At 49.5% G+C, this 26,533-nt stretch overlaps 4 protein-coding genes, 1 non-coding gene and 1 pseudogene across 6 annotated transcripts; 5 read left to right on the forward strand and 1 right to left on the reverse strand.

Annotated features, from left to right (window-relative positions):
* Positions 1–914: 914 nt before the first annotated feature.
* LOC104585117 (glutathione S-transferase T2) lies at positions 915–1,988 on the reverse strand. The gene is made up of 3 exons (XM_010241098.1): positions 1,793–1,988; positions 1,208–1,660; positions 915–1,153 (listed from the first exon to the last, which is right to left on the reverse strand). Exons 1-3 carry the CDS (start codon positions 1,986–1,988, stop codon positions 915–917), a joined length of 888 nt encoding a protein of 295 aa, XP_010239400.1.
* A 2,686-nt stretch (positions 1,989–4,674) lies between these two features.
* On the forward strand, positions 4,675–5,707 carry LOC100822890 (annotated as a pseudogene).
* A 1,657-nt stretch (positions 5,708–7,364) lies between these two features.
* On the forward strand, positions 7,365–8,408 carry LOC100823197 (putative cyclin-dependent kinase F-2). Its single transcript, XM_003576610.1, has one exon. The coding sequence runs from the start codon at positions 7,365–7,367 to the stop codon at positions 8,406–8,408; it is 1,044 nt and encodes a 347-aa protein (XP_003576658.1).
* Positions 8,409–14,718: 6,310 nt separating this feature from the next.
* On the forward strand, positions 14,719–21,109 carry LOC100823506 (subtilisin-like protease SBT5.3). Of its 2 annotated transcripts, none has more exons than XM_024462800.1 (11): positions 14,719–15,039; positions 15,135–15,250; positions 15,352–15,449; positions 15,550–15,714; positions 16,819–16,915; positions 18,626–19,187; positions 19,261–19,358; positions 19,419–19,664; positions 19,846–19,960; positions 20,071–20,284; positions 20,369–21,109. In XM_024462800.1, exons 1-11 carry the CDS (start codon positions 14,929–14,931, stop codon positions 20,962–20,964), a joined length of 2,418 nt encoding a protein of 805 aa, XP_024318568.1. In that variant the 5' UTR covers positions 14,719–14,928; the 3' UTR covers positions 20,965–21,109. The 2 variants fall into 2 exon arrangements, with proteins under 2 accessions (XP_024318568.1, XP_003576659.4); XM_003576611.4 differs by having other exon boundaries at positions 14,720–15,039; positions 18,626–19,166.
* On the forward strand, positions 19,711–19,784 carry TRNAI-AAU. The gene has a single exon. It is a non-coding gene; the product is annotated as a tRNA-Ile (tRNA).
* Positions 21,110–21,616: 507 nt separating the features above from the next.
* On the forward strand, positions 21,617–26,447 carry LOC100823809 (ras-related protein Rab-2-A). The gene is made up of 6 exons (XM_003576612.1): positions 21,617–21,662; positions 25,362–25,501; positions 25,622–25,704; positions 25,858–26,068; positions 26,170–26,235; positions 26,364–26,447. Exons 1-6 carry the CDS (start codon positions 21,617–21,619, stop codon positions 26,445–26,447), a joined length of 630 nt encoding a protein of 209 aa, XP_003576660.1.
* Positions 26,448–26,533: the final 86 nt, after the last annotated feature.

Consider the following 26,533-nt stretch of genomic DNA (forward strand, 5'->3'; position numbering starts at 1 on the left):
TAAGACAAAATCTACCTCAGATTTATCTCTTTTATGTTTTCCTACCTCAGATTTTCTCTTTTTTTTCCATTCATTATTATTCTATTTATTCCGACATTCATAAAATCCTTATTGTATTTGAATACTTTACGCCCATACAATAAGAATAAAAATAAGGAGATATTTTTACGAAGATTACATTTCATTAAATACAGAAAGATTTAGGTGAGCAATCCACTTCAATCGAATTGTAAAAGTAGAGCAGGCCGTCATTCTCATGTTAATCTGGTATCTCCCTTGTGTGTCCTGCATGTGGTTTAATTCCAATGATTTGTGACCCGAGGAGAGGCCTACAAGAACATAAAGCCTATCTTGACCACCTTGCCTATCTCTATCGATGTGCCTTTAGGTAGTCTTCTATGGTTATTTGACGTACCTATTGGCTGTGCTGCAATCTGGGCTCGAATTGCTGCTTCAATTTGGGCTTCAACTGGGTCATTGATGAAGTCCTGAAAAAACTCATTGATGGCTTCAAAACTAATTGGGGCGGGTGGGTTTTCTGTGTCTTGCTGGTTTGTTTCATTGACATTTTCTTGCTGGTCTGCTTGTGGGTTTTCATTGGTGGACATGTTTGGGGATGAAGGGATGCTGGCTGGAAGGAGTGGTTTGGAGTGGTGGATTGGGGTTGTTGCCTCAGCTCTATTAATAAACATGCTGGCTGCCCCAACCGCTAGTTTCTAACATATAAAATTATATTTCCCAACAGTTACTTCCCAACAGCTATATTTCTCTTTTCAGCAAGTTAAATGTCTTATGTCCTGTGGTATAAACAATGTTTGTGATAACTCAATTGATATTCCAGAAGAAAATGCTTACAACTAGTGATTACATAATAGTGCAAGAAATGCTTAGAAAATTAAAGATTACACCTAATTTTAACCGAACAACTCCTTAGCTAAGAAATCCACAACTTGTTCATGCCTACTCTTTTGCAAATCATCATAACTTGAGGTATCTTTATGAAGAAGATGAAGGTATGTGCTCAGTTTATCAACCTTCATCTTCTCCTTCTCGGTTCCAGCTCTTTCTTTGTCAGCTTCAACTTGAACTTTAGTTGCTTCAGCTTGAACTTTGCTTGCTTCAGCATGAACAAGGGCGGCATCAGCAATTCTTTCTGCAGCAATTGTTTTCCGTAGTTATATGTCATTAAAATTGTCTACACTCTCACTTGTGATGCTGTCAGTTGACTTGCTTGTTGATTTATGTTGGGCTTTTGCTTTGTTGCGCCCAACGGGTCGTTTAAGCACTCCTTCTTGATCCGTGCTTTGGCTTGGAGAACTGTAGGCTCCTGCAGCATTCAACTTGTTTGTCTTATTCATCTCTTCAGCTGAGTACGACCTTCTCCATTTAGCCTCTACCTTCACAGCTTTCCACCAATGCTCATATGCGAAGGGTCTTTTGGTCTTGGTAACACTCTTGTATTTGGCATGAACTTTCTCCATAAAACCATGATCATCACAACCGCTGGGCCACATAGTTTTTTCAGCATTGTACACACCGTTGAACTTTGTAACCTTCTTTGTTGTCTTGGTCCAATGGTTCTTGCATTGCATAACTGATTTTTGTTGCTCTTTGGTTGCATACTTGTTGAACTTTGCAGCTATTTCCTTCCAATAGTTCTCTGCTCTCTTTGAATTGCCATCAATTGGGTCACACGAATTATGAAGCCAAGCTGCTATTAGCAGTTCATCCTCATGTTTACTTCAGTTCTTGCTTTTTCCTTTTTTTTCAATCTCATCGGGACTGCTCTCACTGCCTTCTTCATTGTTGATAGCAGGGTCAAAATGTGTTGGATATGGAGGTGAAATTGGAGAGTCTACTCCAATTGGACTGCTCTCATCTTGTCGAGAACTACCTCCATCAGCTCCAAGAAAAGGCATGCATCCAACAGGAGATGATGGACTGCTGCTTGCACCCGCTCCAAATGGTCTAGGAGGGTACTGCCCCATGTTGCCATGGTAACCACTACCAGTACCATGGTAGCTCGAAGGTATGGGTGGGAATTGTTGGTAACTTCCTTGACCTCCATAAAAATTGGCATGTTGTGGGTAATGAGGACGAAAATTAGGATTGGGATTATATTGAGGGGGTGTATAGTTCATATGAGAAGGATGAATGTTTGGGTATTGCTGGCTGAATGGGTTTTGTGTATTTTGCAGGATGTTTGGATTTTGGTGATCTGAAGGTGGGAGTGATGAGGAGTTCATCATGCTTGTGAAGCTTGGTGAAGATGAATGCTCCATATTTTTGAATAGGAGTGTTTCCTGTAAGGGTCTTGCATTGCTTGTTTGAAATAGATGCAACCATTATATAGAGAATGCAGGCACAAAAGGTCACATTTTTACTTGTATACAACGGTAGGATTTTTGGAGTTGCCGGTAGTTGAAATGGGAAAGATGTTGCTGTTGGCAGTGGTAAAAGTAATATTATTTTATTTGGTGGGAAGTTTGGGCATCGGAGCAAGTAGTTGCTCCGGTTCCCTTGTTTTCAGTTTTGGCACCGACTGGGCAATGGAGGGCACCGGTGCCAAATGCCCAAAAGTTAATTTGGCACCGGTATTTGGCCTACATTGTGCAGGGCCTTATTACTATTTTTTTTTTACATTGCAAGTTTCATTCAGAACATGTGTTAAGACAGAGTTAACCTAAAGCATTACATTTTTATTTTGGATCTAAACATCAGAACAATGTCGTCACTGCTTCCTGCACTTGTACGTTCAGCGCCTGCTCCCTTGTGATGGGCTGCCAACACCACATGTTGGTGGAGTGGTTTTCCGCAACGAGCTTTGCGGGATATCTTTAAGTGTATTCTTTTTAAATTCTTTTCATTCTTCCTTTTGGGATGGTCCCCTCCTTTTGCAATTGTCCACTCTTTCGCATAGTTGTATTTTATTTCCATTTTGTTTGTTGATTTCTTTTTTCTTGGTTTTTCTCATAGGATCTTCACTAGTTCATTGGTCTTTGCTTGCTTGTTTCCTATTTGATCCATAGTCAGTAATCCATCCTATCCCCATCTCGTTTAGGATACAAAATCTTGTTATAAAAGAACAGAACACACTCACATGCATTGGGTGGCGTTGTCATTGTTGATTTTCTAGTGAACTCATCACTCCTTGAACCTGCAGAGGACATTAAAACTAGGCATCCATTCTAGAAGAACTGGACTCCTATGCCCTATTGAGGAGGACGTGGGGCCACAGACATGTGGTCTTCATAGATGGAAAACCTACATGTCAGTGGTCTCACGATACTTTGCATCACGACAGAGGAGCCATGTCCATTCTAGAAAGCCACGTGGCTTGATGGAGAAAGACTACCACCGGAAGCACTCGAGCATGGCAATTGTCTCAGAGCAGTGCTTCACATATGATCTTTTTGTGAGATATCTTCTTTACAAATACACACATTGGATTTCGTGGGACATGGCAAAACACCAACGATTAACTACCGATTTCATGGTCGTACAAAAATCACACGTAAACAGTCGTACCCAAGCATTTCCGTTGTCTGATATCACTAGTCATGGGTATCCTTTTCATAATCAAACTAGAGGGGTGACCCATGCATTTGTGAGGACAGATTTCATACACATTTTTATACATATTCTTTTATATTATTATTATTTTCATAGCCTTTGCACACAGTCATAACAATAACGATTATTATTTACATCAATACACTCGTTCCATACGGCTAGACCGCCCGAAGCTGTGTCCTTGTTTCATACCTTAGTTTAGTCTTGCAGGTTGAACTCTTCGATCGATTGTAATTATAAACTTTGTTCTTGTTTTCGTTCTTAAGAAATGAAAGCAGTGCTGCTGCATTTCATAAAAAAAAGGAAGATCTATGTCGAACTAAATAAGATTATGCATTACCTGGTACATCTAAAAAGATATGATTTGATTCCTCCGACATTTAGTGATGCTAAAATGGCAACATCTTGTCGCTCCTTTCATATATGGTAGGTGCATTCTCACATAAAACATATTGGCATTGATCCATCAATTATTATTTTTTACTGAAAACCATGCAATTATGATATCTGGTCTTTATAGATGAATAATTATGAATTATTTTGTTCTTCTCTATTTAACACCTTCATCCGCCTCCAATATTGACTCCGTCAGCGACAGCCGGTTCATAAATGATTTTATTTGTATCCATTCTACTTCCGTCAAACTCTTTATCTTATAACGCGCGGAAGACGTATGGTAAATCATCTAATAAATGCTTATTTCGTCAATAAATAAACCCTTGCGTGCAGGCATGTTGAGTATGTTGATATTGACTCGAGATCATTTTTCAATTTTTATTTTATTCTATATTTAGGTATGAGGATGAACTTGAGCTGTGCCCAGCCAAAATGCTAAATTGGCGATTATGTCATCCCACAATATTTCCATCCGTTTCTGATTTCGACTTCCTGTGGGACTACGATCTACGAACCAGAAGCCGCACGCAGTCGCTTCGAGCAAAGCGACGCGTTGTCCCGGCTCGGCTTACGGTCAGAGAGCTGCTCAAACACGTGAGTCTTGCCTCCTCTACATATACCGCCCCCCGTCATTACCTTCTCCTTCTATCCTCGCTTCCTTCGTACCGGCTAGTAGTCATCTCGATCCCCTCCTCCTCCTGCGAGATGGCCGCTAACCAAAGCGCCGCCGCCGCTAGGGGCATCGAAGTCGCGCTAGTGATGCCGTGGATGACCGCTAACCAAAGCGCACGCCCCTCTGGAGCTCCAGTGAATACGAGGAGACCGGCGCGCTCAGCCAGGGCGCCCTCGGCGTCGTCGTCGCGGCCTGCCACCGCGCCACAGGTGAAGCCGTCGCTGTTAAGAAGGCTCTCCCTTTTCCTCCCTCCTCCTGCAACGGCAGCACCGGAACCGACATCATGAGGGAGGCCGCGTTCCTCGCCACGTGCAACGGCCACGGCAACATCGTCGGGCTCCAGGCGGTCGCCTTCGAGCCCGCCAGTTCCTCGCCGAGAGGCTCTCCCTCGTCATGGGCCTCGTGGGGCCTAGCCTGCACAACGTCCTCCACCACATGCGCGGCGGCCGGCCCTTCCCGGAGGCCGAGGTGCGCCGCATCATGAAGCAGCTCCTAGCCGGCGCCAAGCACATGCACGGCCTCCGCATCGTGCACCGCGGCATCAAGCCCAAGAACATCCTCGTGGCCCTCGCTGGCGGCGCCGAGGATCGGATTGAGAGCGTGAAGATTTGCAACCTAGGGCTCGCCGTCTCCATGTCCGAACCCACGCCGTACGAGAGGTGCGGGACGCTGCCGGTAAATGGTGCCCGAGGTGCTCCTGGGAAAGCCCACGTCGACGCCTGGTCGCTCGGCTGCGTGATGGCTGAGCTCCTGTCCGTCGCGCCCCTGTTCGACGGGGAAGACGACGCTGGCCAGCTGCTCTCCATCTTCAGCGTCCTTGGCGTGCCGCTCTTCACCCTCTGGCCGGAATACAAGTCCCTGCCGCTCGCTGGCAAAGTGGTGCAACCGCCCAACAAGCTCCACCGCAACAAGCTGCGCCAGCATTTTCCGAAGGAACGTCTCTCCGAAGAAGGCTTCGAACTCCTGCAGGGGCTCCTTTTCTGCAACATCGACAAGAGGCTGTCGGCCGCCACCGCGCTCAGGCGGCCCTGGTTCACCAAGAACGTCGTCTACGCCCAAGTTTGAGATGCCGCTACAAAGATTTCTTTTGGTTTTCTCCATATTTATGTTGTGAACATTAATGGATCATTGCATTGGATTCCAAATGTGTATTGTACTTGTTGTGCTGAGAAAGATTGAAATTTTGTCTGTGATGCGTGCCTTCTTTAATTTTCTTGTCGTGACAAGAGCGTTGATAAATCACATTCACGGTAGCCCGATGCATCCTAGCAAGTAGCATCTCGTGTTCTTTTAGCAAGATTAGCATCCTAATCAAGAGATGTAGGTGTGGGTGGATTACGACTGTGAATCAAATAGGAAAATAACAATGAAACAAGCAAAAAACATAACAGAAATGTCGAAAACACTGAGAAAAACAAAGAAAAAAAAACAACAAACAAAAAGAAAATAAAAAATAAAAATAAAATTGCACTAGAAGAAAGAGGGGACCAACCCAAAAGGATGAATGGAAATCATGTTGGAAACAAAAACACTTAATGATATCATTCAAAGATCATTATGGAGAACCTCTTAGCTTAGTTTAGTCTTGCAGGTTGAACTCTTCGATCGATTGTAATTATAAACTTTGTTCTTGTTTTTGTTCTTAAGAAATGAAAGCATGGCTGCTGCATTTCATAAAAAAGGAAGATCTATGTTGAACTAAAAAAGATTATGCATTACCTGGTTCATCTAAAAAGATATGATTTGATTCCTCCGACATTTAGTGATGCTACAATGGCAACATCTTGTCGCTTCTTTCATATATGGTAGGTGCGTTCTCACATAAAACATATTGGCATTGATCCATCAATTATTATTTTTTACTGAAAACCATGCAATTATTATATCTGGTCTTTATAGATGAATAATTATGAATTATTTTGTTCTTCTCTATTTAACACCTTCATCCGCCTCCAATATTGACTCCGTCAGCGACAGCGGTTCATAAATGATTTTATTTGTATCCATTCTACTTCCGTCAAACTTTTTATCTTATAACGCGCGGAAGACGTATGGTAAAGCATCTAATAAATGCTTATTTCATCAATAAATAAACCCTTGCGTGCAGGCATGTTGAGTATGTTGATATTGACTCGAGATCATTTTTCAATTTTTATTTTATTCTATATTTTGGTATGAGGATGAACTTAATATATAAATCCTAATCCTAATTTCCGTATGATATTTTTGAGATAATATTTGTTTGGAAATTAGTTTTCATGGATGTCCATGGAGTTCATATGAAAACCAATTCGGTGTATATAGTTTCGGTGTCCTTTTCTATTTTACTTATATAGTATAATAGATTGCTAGTAGAATAACAGATGTAAAAAAAAATACTCTGTGTAACTACCAGGAGAAGTAATCTATGCTTGCATGCGTAATCAACCTGAGCTGTGACCAGCCAAAATGCTAAATTGGCGATTATGTCATCCCACAATATTTCCATCCGTTTCGGATTTCGACTTCCTGTGGGACTACGATCTACAAACCAGAAGCCGCACGCAGTCGCGTTCGAGCAAAGCGACGCGTTGTCCCGGCTCGGCTTACGGTCCGAGAGCTGCTCAAACTCGTGAGTCTTGCCTCCTCTACATATACCACCCCCCGTCATTACCTTCTCCTTCTATCCTCGCTTCCTACCTACCGGCTAGTAGTCATCTCGATCCCCTCCTCCTCCTGCAAGATGGCCGCCAAGCAAAGCGCCGCCGCCGCCAGGGACATCGAAGTCGTGCTGGTGATGCCGTGGATGACGAGCTGCAAGCGCATGCCCCTCTGGAGCTCCAGCGACTACGAGGAGACCGGCACGCTCAGCCAGGGCGCCCTCGGCATCGTCGTCACGGCCCGCCACCGCGCCACAGGCGAAGCCGTCGCCGTCAAGAAGGCTCTCCCTTTTCCTCCCTCCTCCTGCAACGGCGGCACCGGCACCGACATGATGAGGGAGGCCGCGTTACTCGCCGCGTGCAACGGCCACGGCAACGTCGTCGGGCTCCAGGCGGTTGCCCTCGAGCCCGCCGGCTCCTCGCCCGAGAGGCTCTCCCTCGTCATGGGCCTCGTGGGGCCCAGCCTGCACGACGTCCTCCACCACAGGCGCGGCGGCCGGCCCTTCCCGGAGGCCGAGGTGCGCCGCATCATGAAGCAGCTCCTGGCCGGCGCCAAGCACATGCATGGCCTCCGCGTCGTGCACCACGACATCAAGCCCAAGAACATCCTCGTGGCCCTCGCTGGTGGCGCCGGGGATCGGATTGAGAGCGTCAAGATCTGCAACCTGGGGCTTGCCGTCTCCTTGTCCGAACCCACGCCGTACGAGAGGTGCGGGACGCACCGGTACATGGCGCCCGAGGTGCTCCTGGGAAAGCTCAATTACGACGCCGCCGTCGACGCCTGGTCGCTCGGCTGCGTGATGCCCGAGCTCTTGTCCGGCGCACCCTTGTTCAACGGGGAAGACGACGCTGGCCAGATGCTCTCCATCTTCAGCGTCCTTGGCGTGCCGCTCTTCACCCTCTGGCTGGAATACAAGTCTCTGCCGCTCACTGGCAAAGTGGTGCAACCGCCCAACAAGCTCCACCGCAACAAGATGCGCCAGCATTTTCTGAAGGAACGTCTCTCCGAAGAAGGCTTCGAAGTCCTGCAGGGGCTCCTTTTTTGCAACATCGACAAGAGGCTGTCGGCCGCCACCGCGCTCAGGCGGCCCTGGTTCACCAAGAACGTCGTCTACGCCCAAGTTTGAGCCGCCGCTACAAAGATTTCTTTTGGTTTTCTCCATATTTATGTTGTGAACATTAATGGATCATTGCATTGGATTCCAAATGTGCATTGTACTTGTTGTGCTGCGAAAGATTGAAATTTTGTTTGTGATGTGTGCCTTCTTTAATTTTCTTGTCGTGACGAGAGCGTTGATAAATCACATTCACGGTAGCCCGATGCATCCTAGCAAGTAGCATCTCGTGTTCTTTAGCAAGATTAGCATCCTAATCAAGAGATGTAGGTGTGGGTGGATTACGACTGTGAATCAAATAGGAAAATAACAATGAAACAAGCAAAAAAGATAACGGAAATGGCGAAAACACTGAGAAAACAAAGGAAAAAAAACAACAAACAAAAAGAAAAGAAAAAAGAAAAGAAAATTGCACTAGAAGAAAGAGGGGACCAACCCAAAAGGATGAATTGAAATCATGTTGAAAACAAAAACATTTAATGATACATTATGGAGAAACTCTTCGTGAGACATGTGGCATTAACAGCGCATTTTGTTTTCTAGAACGAAAAAATGTACTCCCTCCGGCCGGAATTACTTGTCGAAATATTACATGTATCAAGACGCTTTTTAAACATAGATACATCCATATTTGGGCAAATTTGAGACAAGTAATATGGCTCGGAGGGAGTAATATATTGGGTTAACTTTGTCTTAACATACGTTCTGAATTAAATTTGTAATATAAAAAATAAACAGTGATAGGACATATCCTGCATTGCTCACAGCGTGAAGTCTCTCATGGGTGATGTGGCGCCAGTAGTGAACCACATATCGTACGCACAAGGAAGACACCGGATGAACACAGGAAGGAGTACCGCTTTTTTTTTGCTAGAGCTTTACCCTTGCAATTGTATTATAACCGGTAGGTCCTAACAATTTTTCTGTAATTATAGATAAAGTAAGATCTTTTTATTTTAATTCCTACCTTGTCACGGTAGAGTATTATCATTTAATAAGGATTTTGTGGATGTTGGAATGAATAGAATGATGATGAATGGAAAAAACGAGAAAATATTTTAGGTAGAGAAAAAAAATACAAACTTCAGGTAGACTTTGTCTTTTTGGTTTAAACTTCCGGCATATTTTCACATTGAGCTTGGAATCATGTCCAACATTGTTCAATTCGGTAATGAAATTCAAATTTTATTGTGACAAGAAAGTTGAATCGGTCGTTGTGACAATGAATGAGGATTGGACGAAGACAATGGGGCAATTTAGCAGCCTCATTTTCTCTTTAGGTACAACCTTCCCAAATACACCAAAGTATAGCATGTTTAACTAGCATGTCTCATATGGGTATCGTTCTAGATCATCAAAACGGAGATTAATATTCAAATACATGATACTTTATAAAATGGGGCTTCCCTCTTTATAAAAATGATGCTTTATAAATAGAAAAACTATCTAGCCAAATCAATAAAATATGGTATTACTGCAGACAAGTCCTGCACGTGTTTAACAAATATACACAAAACAATACATGCACAAACAGTATTAATGCAGTTCAAATTATATTTGACTTCGACCCAACTTTACATTGGTTTGAATCTGATTCCAGTAGAGTTTTCTAAGATCAAAATAAAACTATTCTACATTAATGTTATGCTCTGATTGTGGGCTGAACATGTAGAACTACAGTGATGTTAGTCGTTGACAAAATGGTATTCATGCTTCATGGTGTCTGATCTACGTTATGGGACTGAATCATTCTTCTGTCCTGGATGCCTATAGATGATTGGCAAGAGAATTGCACCATAACTTATCTAGGTTGAGGATGACATCGCCATGTCGGTGGCAATCGTTCGATAAACACGTGGCCAACACAAACAATTGTACATGAGGTCATGTCTATGATGTAGACGAGACAAAAAATATGCCTAGTGTCGAAAGGAATGGAACATGGATTTACCGGGATCTTAATGAGCAGCTCGCAAACCGCATCGGGCCACCCTCCCTCCATCCGTTCCCTCCGCCGCCGCCGGGTGAAGCCCGCACGGCGTCAGCGGCGGCGGGGCCTAGGTGTTTCGGTGCTTCATATATGTGGTCCTCCGTCGGGGCTGGTTGACATCGCTGCAACGGGGGAGGAGGACGAGCGAGGGGCCACCGCGCCTGTGGTGCTAGATGTCTCACCGCCTTCCATCGTTCTCGTGCATGGCACATTCGATTTCGGTAAGGGAAGGCGAAGGACGATGCATGCTCGTGACAGACTTGGGTTCCACATGGAATGCGAGATGTTCCGCTACCGCGAGGGAAGATAGGTGGACGTATTCCTGGAGCACGGCCAGGATTTTGTGCTCACATGCGGCCGTCGGGGTTATGTCCTACGGTGGCGGCATGGCAATCCAGCTGCGATCAAGCGGGTTACGTGCGGAGGTGCAGTAGCTGCCGATATCGCCAAGAGATTGGCGACTGCAGCTGCGATCGGGTAGTGTGACGGCAGCAAAGAAGAGGACGACGTCGCAGATTGTTGACCGCATGCTGGTCGTCCTAGATCGGCGACGGTGACAGCGTGTGCGGTGTTGTTCGTCGATGAGAAAGGCGGGAAGGAGGTGGGGAGTGGCCCCCATGGCGGTGATTCATATGGGGGCGGCACAGGTGGTCCTGATCCTGACTATGGCGATGGGTTGGCGTGCTGTTGGCTATGGTCGGGGTGCGGGAGGCTGTGCTCCGGCGGCTTTGTCGGGTTTGACGGTTGATCTGGGTCTCGGCTTTTGGCGATAGCAAAATGTTTGTTTGCTTTCGTTGGGGGCAGATGGACTCTCTCAGGAACAGGTGCTACGCACGACTACTTATGATAAAACGTCAAGTCTAGCCTGTTGCTGCTGGTCTGGAGGCAGTTATGTGATAATGGTATAGGCAGTTCAGGCAGTTTTGACGACAAGTATGCGCACTCGGTGGAAACACTTGATCTCAGATCAGGCAACGTGACCTTGTTGAAGATGATGGCTCGAAGCTTGGCTTTGGGATGAAAACTCCGAGTTTGATCTAGGTTGGACTCGTCATCATCGGCACACGTGCAACGTTCCTTCTTGAAGAATTTGCGTATGAGTTGTGTTTTTTTCGTTTTCGGCCCGTATCATAGGTTAGTGGTAGTTTGGTAGAGTTATCGGTTTTTTTTGGTCAATTTGTTCTGCTTTGCTGTCTGGTTTGTCTGACTTCAATAATATATGGTTGTGTGCATCCGTCTGCGCAAAAGCCGAGGGTTATCCTCATTTTCGAATTTTCGGAAGAAAAAAAAAAACAAGCACCGACACAATGTTGCGACGAAATTCCGGAAAGAGTTGAATTGAACCTCCAAACTGCGGATCTGCGGTCGATCGCTTAAGCAATGCCCCGAAGGAGAGACGGTACTTCTAGTGCGAGGAATCAGGCTTGTTTACCACACCGGAGTTAGGCGAGGAGGCGGCAATGGCGACCGGCGGAGCTAGCTAGGGCGAGCAGACCCGCATGGTAGGGCAGGGACTTGGCTGCAAGGTGTGGAAAATGAGAAGGAAAGGAGGTAGCTCGGTTTCTATGGCTACAGCGCGACGGTTCGGCTGGCCGGAGTCGTGGCGTCAGCCGCAGGCTCGCAGGAGGCGGCGACACGTGCGTGCGTCAGCGTTACTACTGCTGCGTGCCGGTCGAAAGTGAGGAGGAAACGAGAGGAGCGCTCGGACGCTCGGTTGTTGAGTAAATTAAAAAAAACCCACCACATTAGGTATTAGGTGCTAGTGTTTCTCATAGTTACCAGTTTACGTTTTAGTTGCTAAAAATCACCGGATTTACTTAATTCCTCGCTTGCTAGCGTCTAAGTCTAATTCTGACGGAGCGGGTCCACCGGTCAGTCCAACGTGGCATGCCGGCGTGGCCAGACACTCTCTCTCTCCCGAAACTCCGGCTCCTTCTCTGATTCCTCTGCTTTCCCAACCGAAGCTCCTCCTTCTCTTATTCCTCTCCTTCTCTGGCTCCTCCTCGCCGCCATGTAGAGCCGCTGCTCCGGTCACCTCTCCAGGGACCACGCAGCTCACGCTGCTATGCCCGCGTGCCCCGTCGCTCGCACTGCCTGCGCCCGCCCACGCGCGCCCACCCCCGCGCCCGCGCGCCTCTTCTCGCCCCCGCTCGTGCTGCCCACCTCGGTGACCGCGCCCATGATTCGACGGACAGAGTTGCCCCTGCATGCAAGCCGATGGAGGCGACAGCTAGGGCACCGGGGGGCGCGTGGGGGTCGAGGATGCGGCGGGTGAGCGGATCCGACTGCAGCGTCGCCCCGATGGAGACGAGGTTTGGGGCGCGCGTGGCGTCCAGGAAGAGCGCGGTAGGGCTCGACTGCTCGTTGGGATTGTGGTTCAGTTAGATTGCCACGGTGGCCTGACCGGTGGGCCCATCCTGTCGGTTTTGCGATTATTCGCTAGCAACCGCACGCTTAGTCTAATCCGGTGGTTTTTATCAACTAAAACGTAAACCGGTACTGAAGTAAAACCTAAACCCCTGATGTGGTGGGTTTTTTTTAATTTACTCCTCGGTTCCTCCTCGCTAGCTTCGGACAAGGCAGGGCAGCTGGCCGAATGGGCCAGGGCAGAGAGTAGCCCATGGAAAAAGAAAAGAAAGGGGATGGGCTGACGGAAAAGTAAAGCAGGCCGGAGGTGGGCTGGTTTGGGGCTCGCAAGATGGGCGGAAGCAAGCCCAGGAGAAAGAGACAAGAGAGAAGAAAGTTGCGCTGCTGGGCTTACAGAAAAACTAAAATTTGCTCAAATATGGATGTATCTATGTCTAAAAAGCATCTGGATACATGTAATATTTTAACAGTTAATATGTATCGGAGTGAGTATCTCAGTATACCAAAATCATACTAGACCATAAATGTTGTGTAGTGCTTTGTACAAAATCATACATAGATGATCGTACGTGTAGCAGTCCTCCCCATTCATTCCAAATTCTTGGTCACCACCATGGTCGCACGGTGCCGGTTTGGCACTCAAAAGTTCAAGCATTACGCTCGAGGCATTTATTTGATGAGCTAAAAACATCATCGTCGTCATCGTCACAAATCTTCGTATGCCATAAGCAAATCAGGAATGGCATTTATTTCATAGCTAAAGATATGGTCGTTGTCATCACCGCATATCGGTTTTTTGCCTAAGTAAATTAGGTAGAGTAAAAATACATGATTGGTCCATGAACTCCGCAGAAATGAACATTTTAGTTCACGAACTCGCAAAACGTACACATAAATCCATAAATTAGGATTACTGTGTCACTTTAGTCCAAAGACGGTTCGGTGGGGCTAAAACCTTCCACGTGGCCGTCACGTCGGCTAAGATCAGAACCGATACTTCTAATCCCTCTTTCGCAAGGTGTTTTTTAATTTTGCAAAATCACCCATCCGGTTAAAATGCATCTCAAAATTCCCAAATCGGCGGGAAAAAAAACGGCAACGCATGGCTGGATGGATGATTTTTCAAAAAACACCATGCGAAAGAGGGACTAAAAGCCGTGGTCTCGGCCGAAGCCTACGTGGCGGCCACGTGGCGTGTTCAAGCCTCGCCGAACAGTTTTTTGGACTAAAGTGACACAGCAGTCCCAGTTTAAGAGTTTAAGTGTGCGTTTTCCGAGTTGATAAACTAAAGTGTTCATTTTTGCCGAGTTGATGGGCTAGTGGTGTATTTTACTCAATTAGGAATGTCATTTATTTCATGAGCCAAAAACAGCATCACTTGAAAACCCAAACCAGCTTTCATGTAATCTGGAACCATACCTCCCTAGAGAAAGAGCATATTTGACGGTGACATGTTGAATATCTTCCGGTTCATGTAGACAAAGTTGATCACAAGCTTGATTAGGGAGTCTTCTACGATGTAAGCAATCCGAATTAAGTCCAACAACTATTATGCAATACCAGCCAGACAAGAGAAACTTCAGTTTCAATGACACATGATCTTTGATACTCCTATGTTGCGACACTTTTTACATCGGAGGGAGTATTTATTTATCAGTTAAAGTCTGATAAAAAACACTTCAGTTTTAGCGGCACCCAAGAGCTCCACAACCGATCCGATCCTAGTAAGGTCAGGGAAGAAAGCTCGATAGGCCTTCCTAGCGGAGTATATGTGACAAATCGCACATCTCGAGTCCTTAAAAAAAATCGCATATCTCGAGTAGGTTGCCTGAGTGAACGAGGAATTATTTCTTGAGCCAAAAACGTCATGAACTTAAGTCGAAACCCAAAAAGGTTTGCAGAGAATACGCCGGGAGTGGTGGGGAAATAACTGAACTGAAAGGCACGGCCCTTTTCCTCGCCAAAAGCCCCTTTTGGTGTACAGAAGAGCAAGCTTTCGGTTAGAGGAGAGAGCAGAAGACAAAACACACCCCGTGTCATCTTTGGTGCTATAAAAATACAACAGTGCTCAAGCACATTCCTTCCCTTTGCAGCCTCTCGAGAGCCCCAAATCCATTCCAGTCCCCTATCTTAACAATCGACCGTAAGCACTCCACCAAAAGCATCGAAAAGTAGATGCGTAGCATGCATTCCTCTCTGAAGAATCACCGGGTTCTTCTTGCTCCAGTCGTCCTACTGATCGCTAGCCTCTCCCTCCTGCAGCGCCCAGCATCTGCCGAGAAAAAGGCTAGTGACTATTAACTCTTGACCCCTTTTCTTAGTTTGATTCCATCTTTTTTATTACTGTATTGATGGAAAGGTTGCTTCCTTGGCTCCTGCAGTCGTATGTTGTCTATCTCGGAGGCCATTCCCATGGGAGGGAGGGCGCCGTGCTGGCCTCCAACCAAGAGCGGGCCAAGAACTCACACTACCGGTTCTTGGGCTCTGTCCTCGGAAGGTAACCTCATCATCCTGTTGCTAGAAGCTAGATCAAGACATTTGGTGCGAATGCGAGTAATGCTTCCGAATTATAGCTGACTATGCGTACGCATGTACTAGCAAGGAGAAGGCGCAAGATGCCATCTTCTACTCCTACACCAAGCACATTAATGGCTTCGCCGCCACGTTGGAAGAAGAGGAGGCAATGGAGATCTCAAGTATGTCTTCTTCTTCTTCTTGCACTGGCTGATCTTCTTCGTTTGTTGCCCGGTGATAAATTTTTTGGGTGGTTTGTTAACATTTGGTGCTTGCGCGCAGAGCACCCGAGCGTCATCTCAGTTTTCCCCAACAGAGCGCACAAGCTGCACACCACACGCTCATGGGAGTTCCTTGGGATGGAGAAAGGTGGCCGGGTAAAACCCAATTCCATCTGGGCCAAAGCAAGATTTGGCCAAGGCGTCATCATTGGCAACCTAGACACCGGTACGTGTTTAGTCGTTTTCCTCGCCGTTTCAGCAATCACTTAATACTGCTGCTAATACTAGTAATTCCCTATCACTGACCAGGCTAGAGTCGGCCAATAATTTTGTCCCTGAGAACTTAAAGAAACGCCATTAATTGAGTCTAGTTTGACCTGTAGAGATTCAAGTAGAATGTCCGATTAATCATTCTGAGCAGCGGGGCAGTAGTACGTTGATGAGACCAAAACACCGGTCCAATATCTTCTGGCTCATTACCGCATCAACCCGACTCGTGTACTGTAGTGTAGCGTAGGCAGGCACCTCTGCTCTGAGCTTGTGTTGTTGTCTTGTGAGGTGTGGGCGCAGTGCACGCAGAGCGCACAGGAGCAGTCGCTGGCTACAATTGGAATCTGCCCCGGCCCGGCCGGCCGGCCAGATGTTAGAGTAAACGTTTTTTGGCTTCCAGTTTTCCCGGCGGAGCGATGGAGTGCACGCAGCGGAGGAGCAAGAAAAATTGTCCCTTTGCGCTCGCGTGGAAACCGCCGCTGCGCTGCCTGCCTTGCCTTGCCTTGAGTCCAGCGTCACTGGCGCCGTCGGTTTTTATGGCCGTACGTTGGAACTTGGAAATGACACCACGCTTCAATCCCAAACCTTCTCAGAAAATGGTGACACAAAAGATTACTGGCACTACGTACAGCACTTTTGCCACTTTGGAAGAAAAAAAAGACATTTCTCAAGTTTTTCTTTTAAAAGGCAAAATGATACCCCTACTACTAGTGGCAACAAATATACAAAGGGTGGCTAGGCTGTGGAAAAGGACAGAGCAGCGTTCTTCAAACTTTCAAAGGGTCCATCAGAAGTTCACTCCCCACGCCCGACTGCGTGGCCTACTGGCCCGGGCATGTCCCGTGATGAGGGGGGGCCACACCGCCACAGACCACAGGCACGGCGGCGACAGGGAATCCCGAACGTAGAGTCAAATCCCTCCTCATCCCCGGTCCCCGGCCACTCGGGGCCACCTCGCCGGCATGGCCGCAATGCAGCATTGCACGCATGTGACTAAACAAAGATTTTCTCTTATTTTCTTTTTCTTTTGGGAATCTAAACAACAATGGTTGATTTGCAGGGGTGTGGCCGGAGGCCGGCAGCTTCGACGACGACGGCATGGGCCCGGTGCCCGCGCGGTGGCGGGGAGTCTGCCAGAACCAGGTTCGCTGCAACAGGTCCGTCCGTGTCAACCTCTTTGCTCCCTCCCCCTCGATCCGCCCCTCCTCTCTTTGTTTCTTTTCTTTTCTCCTTGGTTGCAATGCACGCCCATCTTCATCCGTCTCCCGGGGCGACGTGCCGACGTGGGGTTTAGCACTATATATGCGCTGCGTTATCCCGATGGGTTTTCTTTTGTCTCTGCGTTGGTTCGTGTTGTTTAGTGTTTTGCCAATGCGTGTCTTGACTTGACTACTGTCGTTGCCGCAGCATGGTACAGTGTAAACTAAATGATTTGTCTTCGGTGACACAAGACATGGCTGGACTAACTAAGATTTGCCCCCATGGCATGAGTTTAGCTTAGTCAGAACTAGCTAAGATTTGCCCCATGAGTTACTTGATTGGCTCTACAAGTTGTAAAGCCCCTTCTTGAAGACGGCCGCTTATTACGTTACAAACTTGCGATGCCTTGAAGGCACTGATCCTGCACTTCAGTTTATGCTTTGAACAAAGGGCCTCAACTTTAGATTTATACAGTACTAGCTGAATCAAAAGCCATGCATGAGATCAGCAGAGCCTGAAACTACAAGTGAAATACAAGTCTCCACACACAGTTTTTAAGATGAAGTACTGCTCCGTAGTACAAATCCAGAGTTTCAGACATAAAGGCTGTCACGTCCCCGTGCTAGATTGAAATACCAATACGAACAAGGCGTGAAATGGAAAAGAACTTAAAAAAGTTCCGGTAGTACCCAACTGTAGTACACATATGCTTTGCCTCTGTGTGTCTCTGTGCCACTACCGCTGATTATCTGTCGCCCCACGTACAAGTTCTCCAGTCCAAGCTGCGAATCATGTGAGCGTAGGCAGAGCTGGCACCCTCTCTCGTCAACAGAGAACAACAGGACACAACCCCTTTTACAGTTCCCCAGTCCCGGTACCGCCACAGATTGCCGCCATGATTCTGCCAAGATTATTACAGCCCAAACTGTCCCCCGCCCCCTCTCCGGGAAGATTAACGTCGTCTTTGTCGTGCGCTTTCCCATGATTTGATGATTACACGGAGCCCGCAGCCCCTCGATCGCAGGCCATACCACCACCCTGGGCGTCGTGCCGGTCCCCCGGCCGTGCCTACGTATCCAGCCAGTACTACCCGTGTTTATCCGTCCAGCCCGGCTTGGTGTCACGCCGCATAGTCCAAGGCACGTTCGAGTATCGACGAGCAGCTACACCGCTAGACTCCACGTTCAGAAAACGTCCAAAAGGATGCGCTGGTCCACGCACGCACATCACAAGCTTGGGCTTGGCTCGGTTCGCCTACGTAGGGGGTTGTTCCAGATATAGCTCCTGGCTCCTGCGCTAGCATCGATCCGCATGTCGCTCGACCATCTATAATGCAGCGCTGCCGCTACCACTGTAACGGCCTGAACCTGAAGAAATTCAGTCGTCAGACTAGTGCGGCTTGTGGGACCATTATTGTCACCCTAATTCCTCTCTCAAATCATTTGTTTCCTTGAAGCAAGATTCGCCTGGAAACATGTCGATAGAGCATCATTTAGCTCAAGTGTTCAGTACTGGCGTTTTTATCTTGGTTGGTTTGCTGTGAGATTATTTATTCTTGATCAATGTTCGTCAAAATTTATTCTTGATCAAGATGGCAGTACCGGTGGTTCAGTGTTTGGGAAAAGTTGTAACCGTGACTGTGAACACTGTAAAATACGCTGCTGCAGGAAACTGATCGGCGCGCAGTACTTCAACAAGGGCTACCTGGCGACGCTGGCCGGAGAGGCCGCCGCGAGCCCGGCAACGGCGCGTGACACCGACGGGCACGGCACGCACACGTTGTCGACGGCCGCGGGGCGCTTCGTGCCGGGCGCGAACCTGTTCGGGTACGGCAACGGCACGGCCAAGGGCGGCGCGCCGGGCGCGCACGTGGCGGCGTACAAGGTGTGCTGGCACCCCAGGGCAGGCAGCGAGTGCGCGGACGCCGACATCCTCGCGGCGTTCGACGCGGCCATCCACGACGGGGTGGACGTGCTCTCGGTGTCCCTCGGCACAAGCCCCGTGGACTACTTCCGCGAGGGCGTGGCCATCGGCTCGTTCCACGCCGTCATGAACGGCATCGCCGTGGTGGCCTCGGCCGGGAACGCCGGGCCGCGCGCCGGCACCGTGTCCAACACCGCGCCCTGGCTCTTCACCGTCGCCGCCAGCACCATGGACCGCGAGTTCCCGGCGTACGTGGTTTTCGCCAACCACAGCAGGCGGATCAAAGTCAGTGACGAATTTTTACAGGTCGAATATATGGGACATCTTTTCCGATCGATGCTAGTGCCGTTTCGTGACGCAAAATTTCCATCTTGTACAGGGGCAAAGCCTCTCGCCGGACCGTCTTCCTGACAATAAGCATTATCCGCTGATCAGTTCTGAAGAAGCCAAGGCGACCAACGCGACAGCGCAACAAGCGTAAGATCGAATACGTTGTCATGTTAAGTTTGCTCGAGTGGCTGACGCTGGGTATTGCAGGCGATTCTGCATGGAGGGGTCCCTGGACAAGACGAAAGTGGAGGGGAAGATCGTGGTGTGCATGCGTGGGAAGGCCCCGCGTGTGGAGAAAGGCCAGTCGGTTCATCGAGCCGGCGGGGTTGGCCTGGTGCTGGCGAATGACGAGGCTACGGGGAACGAGATGATTGCCGACGCGCACGTGCTCCCGGCCACGCACGTCACCTATTCTGATGGAGTCGAATTGCTCGCCTACATTGAAGCAACCACGTAAGATCGAGAATTTGTAATTTAATTTTGACGCATCTCTCAGCAAGGCCTATTAGCTCAGCTGGTTAGAGCGTCGTGCTAATAACGCGAAGGTCGCAGGTTCGAGACCTGCATGGGCCAATTTTATACTTTCCGAAACAATTAACATGTTTTTTTTTTCTGAACGCAAAACGTTTCGCAGGTTTGCATCAGGCTACATCACCTCGCCAAACACCGCGCTGGAGACTAAGCCGGCGCCGTTCATGGCCGCCTTCTCCTCCCAGGGCCCCAACATCGTCACTCCCCAGATCCTCAAGGTCCAGACTAAATTTCACACTCTTGACCCAAATCCCAATATCGTGCCTGAAGGTCCAGATTAAATTTATAAGCATCTCAGCGATGTACGTTGCGTGTATGTTGCGTGCAGCCTGACATCACCGCGCCAGGGGTCAGCATCCTCGCCGCTTTCACCGGCCTGGTCGGCCCGACCAGCCTCCCATTCGACAGCCGCCGCGTCCTCTTCAACTCCGAGTCCGGCACGTCCATGTCATGCCCGCACGTCTCCGGCATCGCGGGACTCCTCAAGGCCCTCCACCCCGACTGGAGCCCCGCCGCGATCAAGTCCGCCATCATGACCACCGGTAAAGCGTCAAAACATAACAAACACGGCAAACCTGTGTCCTGCTTCTGCCAAGTGCCCACTGACCAGAGTTCTTTTCTTGCAGCGAGAGTGCAGGACAACACGCGGAAGCCGATGAGCAACTCGTCGTTCCTCCGGGCGACGCCCTTCGGCTACGGCGCCGGCCACGTGCAGCCCAACCGCGCCGCCGATCCGGGGCTCGTCTACGACATGGGCGCCGCCGACTACCTCGGCTTCCTCTGCTCGCTGGGCTACAACTCCTCCGTCATTGAGACGTTCATGGGCGACGACCACAGGACTAATACGCCGCACGCGTGCACGGCGAGGCGGCGGCCAAAGCCGGAGGACCTCAACTACCCGTCCATCGCGGTGCCCCACCTGTCCCCGTCCGGCAAGCCGCTTGCCGTCTCGAGGAGGGTGCGGAACGTCGGCGCCGGGCCGGCGAGCTACGGCGTGCGGGTCGACGAGCCGCGGGGCGTGTCGGTGTCCGTGCGCCCGGCCCGGCTCGAGTTCGCCGCTGCCGGGGAGGAGAAGGAGTTCGCCGTGACGTTCAGGGCCAGGCAAGGGCTCTACTTGCCGGGGGAGTACGTGTTCGGGCGGATGGCGTGGTCGGATGCCGCCGGGCGGCACCATGTCAGGAGCCCGCTCGTCGTCAGGGTCGGCCGTGGCACTGCTTCATGAGCTTCGTTACGATTATAGACTAGCATAAGGCCTGGATGATAAGATGTCAATACGTGTGCCCGAGAAGAGAACCAATACGTGTTTGTACTCTGTACCTATCGGCGATCAAACTCTAGAGGATTAATTCTCAAACCAATTGGGAAAATCTTCCTGTGCGTCCGATCCGGTCAATTAGTCTTACGGGGCAATTGCCTTCCTGTGCGTCCGATCCGGCTAGCCCAACGGTCTGTTTCTTCTCCTTCCCTCCCGAGAGCTCGGCGCGCGTGGAACAGGTACGACCCAGCTTGCGCTGGGCCTGGCCAGGATCGCAGCGCGCGTGGGAGCCGGTTGCAGGCGCCGCTCGCGGGAGCTTAACTTGGCGACGCCGCCACACAGGCAAACTCCCCACTAAAATTAGCGTCAGAACTCGTACGCAATCCCTAAACCGCGTGAGTTTGTATCAGTTTAGACTTCTTTTTTAACGGGGATTTCAGTTTAGACTTCGGCTACTGCGCGCTCGCTAGGTGCCCTCTTATACAACACAAAACCTTGGCAACGTACGTGCCACCGTCCCCATCAACCGATCGCCTCCCACACGAATTTGCAAGATTTCGTATACTTCTTGCCGTCAAATCCAAAACGAGAATTAGGGGTTGGGGTTGTATCTGGAGCAATGTCGTACGCTTACCTGTTCAAGTACATCGTTGTCGGCGACACAGGTGTGTATTCTCTTGACCCCGCGTCGCACGTTCTCCCCCTCTCTCATCGGTTAATTTCCCCACTGTGCGCTGGTTTCCGTGGTTTGGTTCGATTTTTATCGCCTCTTTTGGTGATCTCGCGAATCTCGTGTGCCTTCGTTACGCGGAATCGGATCTGTCGAAACCTTGTTCCTCAACTCTGATGCCCCGCCGGCGGCCCACTTCTAACCATCTAGGGTTCATATTCTGCAAAACAACGGCCGAAATATTTGCTCCTTTAAACAAACTATACATAGACTTTTGTCCTTTTGAGGGACATCCGATAGAACATACACGTATTTAAATGCGCTGCCCTTCTGCATTACAATTTCAGAAGTTTTATGCTTCCACGGTGTGATTAATTATTCGAGTTTGTAAAAATGGTGTGTTTGACTAGAAAAATAACGAAACTCTAAGGCAGAGTGTATTTTCTCAAATGCTCCAGGGAAAGGAAAAGAGTTCGGGCGTGCCAGTGTCCTAATGTACACAAATGAACAAAACAAAATAGAGAAACATGTATTTTGTTAATCTCGTATCGAGAAACGAAATTACACGTTTCCTATAAATAATGCGCTGCGTGTGGCCTGCTAGCACGACCAACATGACATGGGCGATTGTGGTTTCTTGGTTCACGGAGTTTCGGAAAGCTCCCGCTTAATTACGTCCGCAGGTCAAGCCTGCAGACCACCTCCGATTAAGTTGCTGCAATGGTGTCGTCTTCAAGTCTTGTCTTCTCCTTGTGCTTGGTGTGGAAAATGGTGGTGATGAAGAGGAAGAGAGGGGTGGTACGACCCCGCTCCGTCGATGCTAAGCCACAACCGTTCGACTGTGCAGGTGCCGAACAACGTGCTCCGCCGTCTTGTCGATGTACGATGAAGTGTCCAGCTGACACGCGCCTTGTCAACTAGACAGGTTGATGAAGTGGCCTTCGCCTCCTCGGTACCCAGCCTGTAAAATGTCCGCCTCATCGGACCGAACAGAATGCCTTACCTTTGCCTCGTCGGTGCCCAGCAAGAGCATGTGATGTTGGTGATGTACTTCATCGGTACATGGACATGTTGGTGGAGTGGCTTCGCGTTGCCGATGCTTGATCGGTGTTGGAGTAGATGTTTGGATGCCGGAATGCCATCGGCACTGTGGATGAGGGAGCAGACTTGATGTTGAAGACGATGATGTAGGTGCTGTCGGAGGTGCAAGAGACCTCGTCAGGAGTTGGTGAAGGAAGCGCCCAAGCGGGCGCCTGTATGGCAGTGTCTCGACGGACACCACGTAGAAGGCCGCCACGGGTGACGACGTACTGCGAGTTGGTGAAGAGTGCGTCAAAACAGGCGCCCTGTTTGGTGGTGTCTCAGCAGACACCGCGTAAAAGGCCGCCACGAGTGGTGGCTTACCGATGCCAAGTTGATAAAGAGTGTGCCAAGACAGGCGTCGTATATGTGGTGTCTCAGTGGACACCACGTAGAAGGCCGCCACGAGCGGAACGATGCTAACCCGTGAAGGATGCGCCAAGGGTGGCGCCCTGTATGGGGGTGTCTCGGCGGACACCGGGTAGAAGGCCGTCACAAGCCGTGGGTGTCTTAGCATGGTGATAACCTGTGAAATGTGCGCCGAAGCGGGCGTTGTCAGCTGCGGTGTCTCAGCGACACCACGTATAAGCCGCCACGAGTGGCACCGTCTTGCACGACGCCGGGTCGGTGAAGGATGTGCCAAGACAGGCGCCCTGTGCGTCGGTGTCTTGACGAACACCAAGTAGAAAGCCGCCATGCGCGGCGGCGGCACGACACCGGGTTGGTGAAGAAAGCGCCAAGAAGCTGGCGCCCTGTGTGGCGGTGTCTCAGCGGACACCACGTAGAAGACCGCCACGAGCGGTGGTGCGCACGACGCCAGTTGGCGAAGGATGCGCCAAGCCGGACGCCGTGTATTGCGGCGTCTCAACAGACACCACGTGGAAGGCTGACACGAGCAACGACGTCTAGTACAACGTCGGGTTGGTGAAATATGTGCCAAAACCGGTGCCCTGTTAGCTGACGGGCGCCACCCACCGACAAGAACAACCTGTATGATGTGGATGTCGCCCTCAACAGCGCCGCCACCGACGACGGTGTTTTGATGGACGTCAGCTAGCTTGTACATGAGGACGACGGCATGTCAGCAAAGTGGCGCTCCGCCTGGGGCGGGCACTGCGTAAACGTCGCCTACGTCCGCACCGTTGCACACCATGGTGCTTAGGCTGATGTTGGCAGGCTGTTGATGAAGATGGCACCCCACGTCAGACGGGCGCCAGAATGTGGCACACGGCCCAGATGGCAATCACAAGATTGCTAAGCTCCGGAGACAATGGCATGCCTCTTGCACGCACCTCCATGGCACCTGTGTACTCCTGTTCTGCATGTGTGGCTTGACACCACTTTGGGCACAGAGTCTCGCCCTGTTCGCCTCGATAGACCTGTCCTTCCATGTGTGGCGTGCGCCGAGCGCGTGAGGCGCTGCCCCTGCATCTTGCCTCCTGGATCGATCTCATGTTCGCCTTGATGTTGGAACCTGCAGTTCTCCTAGATGGTTACCTGTGCTCCTGTTCTGCATGTGCGACTTGCCGCTGCCTTGGGCGCAGCGACTCACTGCCCTCCATCTTGACCCTGTGTTTATGATGAAAGCCAGACGAGTTGTTGATGAAGCCTGCGTACGCGCCAGCGTCCTGCCGGCCTCAATCTGGTGCCTTGCATGTACCGCGCGTGGTGAGCGCGGCGGGCCGGCAGCACTACCACGCTACCTCTATCCTTCACTTTGCTGCTTCTTGATCTGTGCGGCTCATTGCTGGTACGGCAGGGAGATCGTATCCTGGATACACAAGAGCAAATAGATACGTGAATTAAGTCATACACTGACCTGATTAGACGTGGAACTCGTGTCGTATCAATGGCCGTCCTGCTTCTCCCGGTGCAGCTGCGCGTTGCTCATACACGTACGTGCTTTGCCGCGACGGCAGATGCGGTCTGTGTCGCTGCCGCCAGCGGCCTGTTCGCCTTAGATTCTTAGGGGTTTATTCGGCCGGCCGCCTGGCCTTCTGGATCGATCTCCTGTTGACGCTCCTTGGAGCTGTTTGTGATCGGCGCGTTCAGCGCTGCCTTCAACCCGTCCGGCCTCCTCCTTCTCAGCGTGAGATGGTGTGCTATTTATCGGCGATGGGAGCAGAGAGTCAGGCGCCGCACCCGGCCGCTCGGCTTCCCAATATTCTTGCTTTGTTTGTTTAAATCAGTTAGAGACTCCCTCCTTTAAACCATAGTTATCTCTTTGTATACTTATCCAGGGCGGGCTCGCCGATCGGCACGCGCGAGGCAATAGCACAGAGACCCTTACGTGTGGACCATGGCTACTTGTGCATCCCCGGATCGATTAATCCTCAACCCTTCTCCGTACAGATATGTATGCATGTCCAGCATGCACTTAGAAGTGACACAGGTACGCATGCATGCATGTCCAACATGCACGTACAAATATTAATCTCCTTCTCGTGTAGCTAGCAGGTCGATTGCAGCCAGCTGGATCTCTATTTCTTTTCTTTTCTCTTGTCTTGAGTTGATTTCGCGCCGAATTTTAGTACAAAATCTCGTCAAACATGGTGACTCTCTGTTTTTTAGCTGGCTACTGAGCACTAACCATGTTACAACCTTCCTCTGACAGGCGTTGGAAAATCATGTCTCATGTTACAGTTTACTGACAAGCGGTTTCAACCTGTGCACGACTTGACCATAGGTGTCGAATTTGGGAGTCGGATGGTTACCATTGACAACAGAAAAATAAAGCTCCATATCTGGGACACGGTTCGTAGCGTTTTGCTATACATTTTCTGCCCTTTCAGACACCACTGAATGCCTCTTGTTTTAGGGAAGTAATTTCGGCCTGATCGATTTCAAACATCCGCTGAACTAAATTGCGTGCAGGCAGGTCAGGAAGCTTTCAGGTCAATCACCCGATCCTACTACAGAGGTGCTGCTGCTGCCCTTCTGGTTTATGACATCACTAGGTACGTACTTTAGTACTTAGGCCACCATACGATTCAAAAATAAGATTTAAGTATGTATAATTATATATATGTATGCTACTCCTGCCTTTGAATCCTATGTAGCAGATACCAATCTTTCTCTTTTGTTTTCCTCTGAACTTTTCTGATGAGCAGGAGGGAGACCTTCAGCCACCTCACGAGCTGGCTAGAAGAAATGAGGCAACTGGCTGATGGCAACAACAACATCACCATAGTTCTGGTCGGCAACAAGTTGGATTTGGAGCAGAGGCGAGCCGTTAGCACCGAGGAAGGCGAGCAGTTTGCCAAGGAGAACGGCCTCGCCTTCATAGAAACCTCTGCAAGAACTCGGCACAACGTGGATGAGGTAACTGAGGACCCCCATACTCACACAACTAGTACTACTAATAATCTGATAAATCTACGATGGCTTTGCTGACAAAACCTACGTGAGTGTTGTTCCTGCAGGCGTTCGTCAAAACTGCGTCGGCAGTGTACCACAAAATTCAGGAAGATGCCATCGATATGTCGAAGGTGAGTGTGTGTTGCTACCACATTGCTTGGTCTTACGCGGATTTCCTTTCTGCAAGCAGATACTTTGTCACTGTTTGAGCAGAAGATGGAGTACTTAGCGGCTCAATCCCCTACTTTGTTTCTGGCAGTGTACTGGTGCCAAGGTTGGAGATGTATTACTCCTTCATGGTGACACGCTGTCATCTCAAGCAGCCAGCTGCTGCAGCAGCTGAGCACACACCTTTTGTACGAGACAGTGCCGTGTTCGTGATTTCGATCCGTTCAATGGGCGCCCGGAGGAACTCACCCGCATGGAACT

This window comes from Brachypodium distachyon, chromosome 4 (genome assembly GCF_000005505.3).
Source record: "Brachypodium distachyon strain Bd21 chromosome 4, Brachypodium_distachyon_v3.0, whole genome shotgun sequence".
NCBI classification, from domain to species: Eukaryota; Viridiplantae; Streptophyta; class Magnoliopsida; order Poales; family Poaceae; genus Brachypodium; species Brachypodium distachyon.